This window comes from Trachymyrmex septentrionalis, unplaced genomic scaffold (assembly GCF_001594115.1).
Source record: "Trachymyrmex septentrionalis isolate Tsep2-gDNA-1 unplaced genomic scaffold, Tsep1.0 scaffold259, whole genome shotgun sequence".
Classification (NCBI taxonomy): Eukaryota; Metazoa; Arthropoda; class Insecta; order Hymenoptera; family Formicidae; genus Trachymyrmex; species Trachymyrmex septentrionalis.
The window spans coordinates 152,859-164,674 of NW_017305418.1; the positions used below are offsets into that span (position 1 = coordinate 152,859).

Here is an 11,816-nt window from a genome sequence, read left to right on the forward strand (position 1 = left end):
ATAAAAAAAAATCTAAAATTTTTGTATTATAAGTTCAAAATATTAAAATATTTTATTGTCGATATAATATTGTATTTAAATATACATAATCGAAAAATAACTTATGCAAGGCTTCATTGCGATTCACTGATTAATTACAAAGATATAGAATAAATAAATATTTTGTTTATTCACTGGACAAACTAGTTTATTATTATTATTGCAATGTAACTCTATATATAAATAATTTTGAATACATTATGTGCTTATGTTAAAAAATTGGGATTTTTGTTATTTATTTTATAATATATTTCCATACATTTTTATTAGAGCACAGATTAAAAAAATACTACTATTTGTTAAAATAACTTATGATCCAGTTAGTAAACCGTTATCAAATTCGTGTTATTTTTAAATATAATTTAGAATAATCTGTAATTTTTTTTATAATTTTATCATTTTAAAAATATGTATTGTATAAAATATTCTTAAATCGAAAAGTCTATACGAAAATACTGAGACTATAGTGTCTTCATTTTCTAGAAAAATAAAATCAAGAAAAAAAACCTGATTTTATTCGTTTTCTTACGAATAAAATAGAAAAATAAAAAAAAGTTAATATTTAGAGATTGATAATAAAGCTGAGATTTTGTATGCGTGTGTGTGTGCGTGCGTGAATAAATAATTATTTATTTGTATTGTTGTTTACACTACAGGTAAAGATTGTGATAACGAGCTAGAATAAAACTTTTGTGATAATGAGATAAAAAGTCTCATTATGTATGAATTAAAATTTTTTGTAATAATATACAAAGTATAGATTCTTTTCATTACAAAAGATTTCATTACAAATAAAATAAACCTATATCATGCTTGAACTCAGAATTTTATAGTAATTTATAAATTTTTCTTTTCTATTTTATAATATAATACAATACATAATTTATTATTACAGCTTTAAGAATGCACATGCACAAAACAAATGTTCTCTATTCAATAAAGTTTCAGACGCAAGAATAAAACAACAAAATTGGATTAAATATATGGATTGAATATATGAAATTAAATATATGAAGTTAGAAAAAAGTTGGAGTAGGATGAAAAATCATATTGTCTGCTTCTGGCTTGGTTCCTAATAATTCCAACTTCTTATGTTCAATCTTATATTCCTTATTGTGTCCATTGTGTCTGAGCTCTAACATTATCTGTATTATGTAATATAGATAATGTTAATCGGCTTCTTTTTTTATTAATATTTAATAATTAATAGAGAGAAATTAATTCATAAACTAACAAAAATCTCATAAATGATTGCGACAACAAACTTTATTATTGAATTACTTACTTATTAGAACATTTAAATGTAAAAGATAAAAGTTAAAAGTTGCGAAACCATTGACGTAGAAGACAATAATGTTGAAATTATTAAAAGAAAAAAAGTTAGAAAAGTACAATGAAAGAAAAAGAAAAACTATTTTTCTTCCAAATTTCGGAGAATTTTCCTTGGACTAACACTAGCCAAGTTTATGATAGTTTCCAAATTAAGAGTTTAAAAATTACGAATGACTTGGGGGAATGCAGGATTAGAATTTCGCGCACTCAGGAATGGCAAGATAGTCAGTGTGAAGGCGCTGAATTTTGTTATTATTTGAATTTTTATTGGAAGGAATAAAGTTCGAAGAAGCATGTTATTCGCAATTTTTAAACACTTTTCATTTGAAAACTATCATAGCCTCGGCATATCCGTATTAAATTTTTCATCTCAAAATGTCACAAAGAATTTACCTTTATATTTATCATAAGTTTTGGAATATTCTGTATACTTTATTCTACTATATTATATTTTGTTCTATATAACATGTGTGGAATTATCCACACATTATGAGTTGACTAGTCAGAGTTTAGACACCATGTTTGAATAGTAGAAGGTAATTCTATATTCTAATATTAAAGATAGTTTCTTAACCGCTTTCTAAAACCTTCCAGCTGTCTTTGCGTCATATATATCGTTTGACTAACTATCCATGTCTCTGGATTTCCGGCGTTTTGGCTTAAACAGCAAATGAGATTATCGCATTAAGGCGTATACGATACACACCCACTTTACAGTAAATTGATTTCGCGGCCGAAGATGACAGCAAGCCAAGTCGGTGCGTCGGCTATTTCCGTCGAAAATACATCGACCACTATTAACCGTTGGAATAATTGCATAGAGTTATAGACGGATTATCATCGCATTTGCTCTCGCGCAGTGACCCGAGTTTTCCTTTCATTTCTGGAATTTCAAGCGAAATGAATTAAAAGATGCGTGGCCGGGATATTGAATTGAACGAATCATTTTTTCTATTTGTAAATGAATGGAAAGAGAAAAAGCGAGATTAAAATATCTGCGAAAGTATATCCAATATAAAGTTCAGTTACCGTCTATATATATATATATTTTTGGTGCAACAAAGAGAAAATATTAAAATTTGATAAAGTGATATCCGAGCGAAGATCACGTTACATCGAGTTTTTATTTTTATATAGATATATGGACCTATATATATTTTTTTCTTGCTCTTTAACATTTAATTTCATTTTAATTCAGATAGCGGAAAGCGAACAAGTTCATCGTCAATTATCCGATCGACCACGTCAGCGTTCAATTTACTCTTGACCCGTATCGCTTTTATTATCGCTTTCACTCGTTTAGTTTTGTTCGTATCAGCTTTCGAGAAGTTCCAAATGTAGCAGAACATGTACGTAGGGATCACTTCAGCCTCGTGTAACAACCTAGTAATTGAATGTGCGAATTCGAAATCTGAGATACAATGAAAAAGCAATGGAAAAGCACAAAATCGTGTAATTCTGCAAAAAGAGTCTGGTTGCATTAATTGGAATTCTGATTGAAAATGAACGAATCAGAATTTTTTGATAGAGTCATAAGTAATTCTTAGTTAAGATAATCAGAATTCTGATTGATACGATCAGATCTTCTGATTTTCATTTTTAATTAGAATTTTTTCTCATTGTGATCTACATGATTTCTGTTAAAGTCTTATTGCCTGTTCCTACACTGCGAAAAATGTACTCAATTTTAATAAATATTGATTTGAATTAATACTAACTAAATATTTACTAAATGTAAAAATATATTTATTTGATATAAAAAAACCATTAATTTTATTTAAGTATTATTTTTTTATTGAGGAATATTTATTTACTGTAAATATTTAGTTAGTATTTAAATAAATACTATTTCAATAAATATTTATTAAAATTTAGTTAACTTTTTTCAGTGTATTGTTCGTATTTTTCAATTGTGTTTCAGGCCTAACAATTTTTATTTTATTTTTTTTTTCTGATTGAATCTATTGTAATTTTATGTATATGGTTGAGATAATTAGAATTCTGATTGTGATATGATTAATCTTCAAATTCATTCACTTTTTTTAACGAAAAAATTTTTTTAAATGTAAATCTACCTGGTTTTTGAAGCTTTCTATTACCTTTTTTATATGCTTTTCAATTGTGTCTCAGGCTTAATATATTTTCTTATTATCGCTTAAAAAGTGTTAAGATTTAACACATTTAAAGAAATTCTTGGAAAAATTTATTGTACAACTGAGAAAGTCAAGTTTGTACGTACAAAATGATTCTTTCTAGAGAAATTTTCAGAGCAAATCGGAGCTACTTCGCAATTTTTAAACGGTTCATCGCGATTCACGAGTCCCGCATCCGATTGATCGTTGCCGTACCGAGGAAGTTCGCTGTGGGAGACTCAGGCGAGATTGGGTGCGGGGAGTGAGCCCGATTGGTTAATCGTTTTGCAAGAGCGTTTCTCCGAGCGACGAGATCAGGCTTGGGACACACTCACGAACGAATCGAAAGAGCGTCCGATTTCGCGATGGAGGCGGAGACGACTTGCGCAGCCTAAAGAATGTACAAGAATATATAAATATGCGCAATATAATTTTTTTCTTAAAAGATATCTTAAAGCTGCTCGAGGAGATAGATTGATCAGTTTGTCAATTTCCGCGAAATTATTTTTCAGGCTCTTTGGAATGTATTGTTTATTCAAATAATGTCCGTTTCTAGCAATGCAGATTAACTTTGTGTAAGGTTTCAGTTTGGACTCATACTTTTTCTAATTCTTACATTGAGAAAAAAAATGTTGTCGAGTTGAATTAATTGAAATTATGAAATTATTGAAAATAAACGAATCAGAATTTTCTGGTCGAATCTACTAGTAATCAGAATTCCAATATAATCAGAATTATGTCTCTAATTCGTCTATATTCAACCAAACATTTTTATCAGTATATTATAGAAACGAAAAAAAATAAAGAGAGTTGAACTGAAATTAAAATTAATTTAATGGAAACGAACATAGACATGTTTACCGAGAAAGTTGTGATGTAAAATTATATTATACGTTTAAATATTTTCGTTATATTTATTTTTTCGTTGTATTTATTTTAAAAATTATAATTAAATATAAATAATGTAAAATAATGTAAATTTAATTAAAAATTTTTTATGTTTTTGTATTAAAAGATGATGTTGAGAAGTTCTAACATATAACCCGTGTTTTTTTTTTTTCGACAACAGGAAATTCGCGATAAATAGTACAGGCATTTAAATATATGACGATTTGGAAACATCTTATACATATCGTATACATATACATGTGACAAAAGTTGATACACATATTTCCTGTTTCGCTTTGGCACTGCGAATAACTGATATCGGTATCTCGTCCTTTGCCATGAATAGAGTTTAATGCGACACGTGGAGCAAACGCATCGGTTCGATGGCTCGAGCAACACGGTTTTCGCTTGCAGCCGTTGCAACATCGGATACGACGATCGCATGTGCAAGCGGCGCGGCGGGGTCGATTTCTTATATTTAGCGTCGACTAGATTAATAATTTATAGCGCACGACGACATAAGGCGAGTAAATTTAACATTCGCGACTCTCTTCCGCTATCCACCGATCGCGACTTACGGATATTGACGCAGAGGGGCAGATTCCCGAGATAATTTTGTTCAGCTCGTTGTGGAAGCGATAGCATTCTGCTTGTCCAGATGCGTGAACGGGCACTCGATTGCATTAAAAACTGTAGATTATTAAGAACTTGATACGCAGGCACGCGTGAAGGTCGCATTCTTCTATGTGGCACTTTTACGCTGCATTTTTGCCCATCGAACTTGATCGTGATAGATTGTTAGTAAAAAGCGGGCTTTGCCCTGTTAAAACTCTTCCTAAATCCTTATTATTGTTGCGTTAAACGGAATGATAAAAAAAAAACACGAAAAAAAGACATTTAATTCCATAAATTAATTAGCATTATCTATACTCTGATATCACGTACCTTTCTAATTTGCTTTCTTTGGAGCAATTTAGGATTATTTTTAATTTCTCTTTTAAAGAGAGACTCATAGTATTGAAATTGCAAAGAAATATTCGTAATGAAGGAAGAAAAATAACAAGAAAATGTTTTAAAATAAGAATTTATCAAAAAATAAACATGCCTACGCCAGAGGCTCTTTTTCGAGTCAATTAAAAATATCTATTTAGCTACCCACGAATTTATTTTAATGTGCACAAATAGATAAATTCAAGTAAACTTTATTAAACATTTATTTTAAATAGGATTTTAATATATTTTAATATTACATTTAATGCCAAGATTTAATCAAAAATTTAAAATATTTTGAGATGTGGTCTTTGACATTTGATTTGCGTTAATAAAAAATTAATTTCACGGAAAGGACGGTTTTGCTGAACTGTCTAAAAATTTAGCCAGGTACATATTTGAAAATAATTTAAGTGGACCATCAAAATAATTAGGATAAGTACACTATCAATGGACCCTCTAAGCTAATTAATTCGTAACATATTTTTACGCCGAAAAACAAATTGTACAGTGCTTTCGAAAACCTTTCACTTTCAGGATATTACCCGTGAAAAACAATGCATTCATCTTGTGAGATTAGAATGAGAATTTATATTATTGTTTTACTTTTTATGATTATTGGATTACATTGCCATGGATAGACCACCGGTTATCCATTATTGGACCATCTGAGAATCGATATTAAACAATTATATTTCAAAATATTAGATCAAATAATAAAAGTTTACTGAAAATATAATGTTTATTAAAGTCATTTTTGAAAGAATTCTTATATTTACGTATACAAATCTTAAAATTTATTTTTTAACTAAACAATACACATTTTATATAAAATAATCGAAAAAATTATAAAAGAAGCATTTAGAGAACTACTATATTTAGTAAAGATAAACATTATTTTCAATTGCTTCTATCATATAAAATTGTCTACGTAAAATAATAAAATATAATATAAACTTTTATAATGAAACATAAAATAATTATATAATAAAACAAATAATTACAAACAGAACTGTCTTATGCTTTGTTACTGGATTGGCAAACATTTCTTATGGCCATAGTTGCCATACTCATTTGTTCCACACAACGTGCCATGGTTTAACCATTGGTTGTCCATTTATTGGAAATGTAACAATTATCACTATAATCTATAATCCTGTGCTTAAGTGTAAATAATTGCCGAAAGTAGAATATCCCATTTTAAAGCGTATATTTTCAACTTTAATGAACTATTGAGACTAATAAAATATATTTCTATTTAATAGTTTCAGTAATCTTTGCAAAATCGAGAAGATCAAAATGCACAAAAATGTATCTTGCGAAATTGCAGCGTCTTTGCTGCGCCTATCTGAGTGCAATTAACATGGCGGCTGTTTCTTTACTAGTTTATTTCTCTACCACAAATGGCGCGACGACATCACGTATAATAATAAAAATATTGAACTAGTCCATCCGTTGCACCGGTCCATCGATGGCATACTTATCCTACGTGGAATGCTCAGACTAGTGACTAGAATGAATCAAAAAATTTTTTGCAACATTAATTATCATGCTTGAAATTCTTATGTAATTATTTTGATGGTTCAACAAAATTATTTTTAGATTTATATTTAGCTAAATTTTTCGATATTTCAGCACAATCGTTCTTTCCATGTTTATTTAATAAATCTCTAGTATCTGTGTATAAGCTTTGTTCTGATGTTTTTATTTATCGATCGCTTTTTTGTTGAAGTTGCAAAGAGAAAGGTTTCTTCATTGGTTTCTTAAAAGAAACGATAGATTTTGCAACACAGTCGTGCGCGATTCCCGCGAAGTCCCGGGACTTTCCTCGGACCGAATCCGTGAATCGAATTACCGAATCCGACGATGACCGCGTCCGGCGAAAGGAAGTCCGTTAGGTGTGCATGAGGGATGCCTAACTGTGCTCGTCGAGGGTCTGAGCCTCGATTCCGCGAGGTTTCCTCTCTTCTGCAGGTCTTCTCGCGCCTTCTATCTCGCATCGCGGTCTCTTCTATCTTGCACCGGTAACACTTGGAAAAAACCGATACTATTATTATTCAATCGTAAAAAAAGAAGGAAGAATACATATTCTGAAAATCGCATCCGGATCAAACGTTATTTCGTGAATATTCTTGAAACGCTGTGCAGGGAATTAAGAATAAATATTATTAATGTAAAGCTAAAGATTATTAAACTAATTGTGGATGAATAAATTGGAAAAATAAACTTCATAAATGAGAATTACGCAAGAACTAATTAAATGAAGACTAAGTTTATCTAATACTCTTTATTAGAGTAAGGCTTATACGTTATAACGTAATTCCAATTTTTGCTTAATTAGGTGTGTTTTTCTTTATAATCGACAAGTGATAACGCAAAATGGAAAATTGTGTTATATATTGAATGCATAGGTGTAGAATTCTCTTATTAATACTAGGTGTAGAATTCTCTTATTAATACTAGATATTGTAATCGACATTTCTCTTCATGTTTTTATGAACGAGTCACAATTATCATTAAAATACGGATCTAACACAGTCAAATAATAAACATTGTCCGTTGACAATGAATTTCTTGAAGGAGATTGTACTTTTTTTTTCTCATCTTAAAATAATAAAAAATATAAATCTTATAATATTATAAGTATTTTATAGTATTGGAATAATTCTTATATATGTACAATACATTTATTTTAATTTAAATTTTAATAATATACCATGTCTTTTTTAGATTGTGTTCAAATTAAGTAAAAATGTTGCATAAAAGATTAATTAATATTATAATACTGTAAGTATTACTGTACAATGGCATTATTTTACACAGTGCTATAATAATGTTTATAATATACTGTTATTTTGTTGGGAATTTTAGCCAACTCGTACATATAATTAGTATATTAATAATTATGTTATTAAAAAAATGCGCTGTAATAAGCTATTACATTGCGTCGCATCGTTTGTTATCTTGAAGACGCAAGTAAGCGATTCTCCCATTGATCATACGTCTCTCGATAGCGATATCAAATACGCAGTCGAACCGATTATCAGTTCTGAAATAACGATCCTCTCCTATTGTTTCAGGCGCAACGACCGGAGCAGAGCGTAATGCAGGCCTTGGAGAGCCTCAATGATTCACAGGTGAATGACTTCTTGTCCGGCAAGGCACCACTTAATCTTACGATGCGACTAGGCGATCACATGATGTTAATCCAGCTGCAGTTGTCTACCGTAACCCCGACATCGCCGACCGCCAGTCAGGCGAGCTCTGCCAACAGTAACGGCCATAGTCATCATAGCAGCAGCAGCAGCAGCAGCAGCAACAACAGCAGCAACAACAACGTTGCTAGTTTGCCCAATAGTAGCAATACCACGAGCATGTCCAATCCGTCTGGCGGTCATTCGTCGTTGCAAACCAGAAGATGCCTGACGGCCAGATCACCGGGAAATATTGTTAAGCCGCAGAACGCCGCCGGAGCACCGGCTGGCAGAACGTCGCATCTAATTAGTAGCCTTGCCAGCGCTCTACACGCAGCCGCCAGCTACAGCAACAGCAGCAGCCTACCTACCGCCAACATTACCACTACGACCACCAGCCCGGTATGTTCCAGCCGGGTTACAACATCCTCTTCGTCCGTCTCGGCGGCACCAATTAGCCCGGCGCATTCATCGTCGTCGTCCAGCAGCAATTCGGGTCAATCGCAATCTACGCGTGGCAATTCGCATAGCGTTCCACCTACGAATGGCAGTTCTTCCAGCGCGTGCCAGCCCTGTCCGCTTTATCACCACCATCATCATCACGGCCATCACCACGGTCATCACCATGGCCATCATCACCACCATCATCATCACCATCATCATCATCATTCGAGGAACAAATCTAGCTTGCCCAACCTCTCCACTTCCTCTTCTCCCTCTTCCTTCAGTTCGGGTTCGTCTCCAATTCAGGAGCAGTCTGCCTTGGAGCCGATGTCCTACGACGCGACGCTACCCAGGAAGAAGCTCTGCAGCGGCCACCATCATCATGGCCAGCCATCATCTTCCGTTACCACTAGTGGCATGGACGCCACGAGAAGTCAACACGAGGAATCTAATCCACAGAGCCCAACATGCGCCTCATCGCTGATGCTGGAGCAATCGCCACCCAAGCCCGCCACCCTCGACACTCGAGCGCTCGCCGAGGCGTCTCGGAATCTTACTCAAAAGCTGAAGCAGCTCTCCTCTGAGGTACTCACCTCGCGGGTCGACCTCGCAGAGGTATACATTGTTACCGAAGCCAGTTCCCCCTGTGTATCATTATTCGTGATTTATATTCGTGATTGCACGTCGATCAAGGTCCTAAGAGGTGCGCCGTGATTGGTCGCGAATTGAATTGTTTGGCCTGATTTGGTCTCTTTTCGTACTGCTTATTTATTGGATGGAATTCTTCGATGATACTAAATTTATTTCTCAACTGTGTAAAAATGGATAAAATTTTAAAAATATGAACACTTGCTCAGAAAATACTCTCAGGTCCTTAAAATTATCATATTTATATTGTATTTAACTATATTTTATGCTAATAACACTCAAATTCTAATGTTCTGTTGTGACGATGATGAAATGATGTGTGTATTTTTAATTAATATTACGCATTAATACCGATTTTATATTGTACTTTTGAAATATGGTTTTAAGTTTAGCATTACGTGTGTAAAATTTATATTTTGGAACTATATAATTTTATATAGATAAACTTAATACGATTATTTAAAATTACATTTCATGCTCATAAGCTTAAACAGAGCCTCATAAGATTGAATTCAATTTTTTCATAACGTTCCGATTTTCTTAAATAATAACATAACGTACGCTTACGAATTTTTTATATTCAATATTTAAAACATTTCGAAACTTTTAAACTTAAAAGATAAGAAATTTGGAAGATAATAAAGAAGGGAAAGGAGAAGATAGGATATGTCAAAACACACCAATTTGACAACTTATTTGTGCTTTTAAATACGAAAATAACATATTTCTAAAGCGATATCTAAATTTTTTTTTTTTTCCGAAACATCTTATTAGAAATGTGTTTTGTATGTCATCGTGCATAAATACGAAGGCAACTAAGGACGTATCAATAGATAGAACGTGCAGAATCTTACGTATCTCTTTAAATTTAGGAGAACGCGAGACGCAGGCAAGGCGCAATAATAGAGAGTATGCATCATCATGGCAAAGGCGTGTATTCCGGCACGTTTAGCGGCACTCTGAACCCAGCCCTCCAGGATAGACACGGTCGGCCGAAGCGGGACATTAGCACCATCATTCACATCCTGAATGACTTGCTCTGCGCGACACCGGCCGCATCCGCAGGCCACTATAGGCATCATCATCACAGGCATTCGCATACTCGCCAGCAATCTTCCTTGATGTCCGCGTCTTCCGCGGGCACTACAACTACCGCGAATGGATCTACTTCGTCGGTCGGCTGTCACGATTCCACACCAGGCTACTCCAGTGGTGTGCATTTATGAATTTATATTTATATAGAATAATACTTTTAAATAATAAAACAAAGAAAAATATTTTATATAATATATTTAATATTCAAGACATACTAAATATAGAATTAAATTGTATTATGTTTAATTATTTTTATTTAAAAAATGTCTAGAAATATTATTTTATCTTAATACCATTAATTTCTATTAATACTAATGCGCCGTATGATGTTTGGAATGTAGAAGAATTATCAAAGGAGAACGAGGCAACGAAGGGCAAGATGCGTCGGCTGCGCTTAGTCATGGAACAACGTCGTGCTAAGAGAAAAGCCAGGCGACAGGCGCGAGCGGCACCGTATACCACACAGTGGGCTGCGATGACTCCCGCCGATCCGAACCACGAGCCGAACACGTCAACTGCGACCTCGAGCACCACCACCACTACTAACAGCGCGGAGCCGCAGAACGAGCCGGAGCTTCAACCGTGTAGCCCCGAACCGGTCGTAGCTTAAATACCACGTCACTAACAGTCAATTCACGGCACAGTAATATCTTCTATATTCGTATACATAGAGTATGATTGTCCGTTTTTCGTTTCTACCTATCGCACTGATTTATTCCGAAGGAAGAAAATGCAGAGTCGAACGTGTTCTATCGCGCAGTTACACTCGTTCCTTACAACTCTCGTTCCGTGCAACCAAACGCTGCAAAACGTTTTAAACATTTGATTCGACACTCGTTCTCGTTGATACCCCGTACACGGTCTCGATCATTACCGTGAATCCACTGAGTTTCTCTCCGTATTATGCAAGTGTCTCGCTTTCTCCGATTTGCGTTACTTTATGCAAATAGACGTAATCTGCGAGGATTCACTAGCTGATGAATCGGAAGATGAATTCAATCGAACATCCTTTCCTTTTTGTATAGCACTCGAAACTATTCTTCGAATAACATTT

General features: G+C 33.6%; 1 protein-coding gene across 2 annotated transcripts in view; it reads left to right on the plus strand.

The window, feature by feature from the left end:
* LOC108749069 (midnolin-A) overlaps positions 1 to 11,816 on the plus strand; it is a 54,512-nt gene extending 42,696 nt beyond the window's left edge. The window contains exons 3-5 of one of the 2 annotated variants that reach the window (XM_018487574.1): positions 8,462 to 9,634; positions 10,540 to 10,879; positions 11,104 to 11,816. In XM_018487574.1, the coding sequence (XP_018343076.1) occupies positions 8,462 to 9,634; positions 10,540 to 10,879; positions 11,104 to 11,372 (1,782 nt within the window). In that variant the 3' untranslated portion in view covers positions 11,373 to 11,816. The remainder of the gene's footprint in view (positions 1 to 8,461; positions 9,635 to 10,539; positions 10,880 to 11,103) is intronic. The other variant, XM_018487575.1, reaches the window with a different exon arrangement.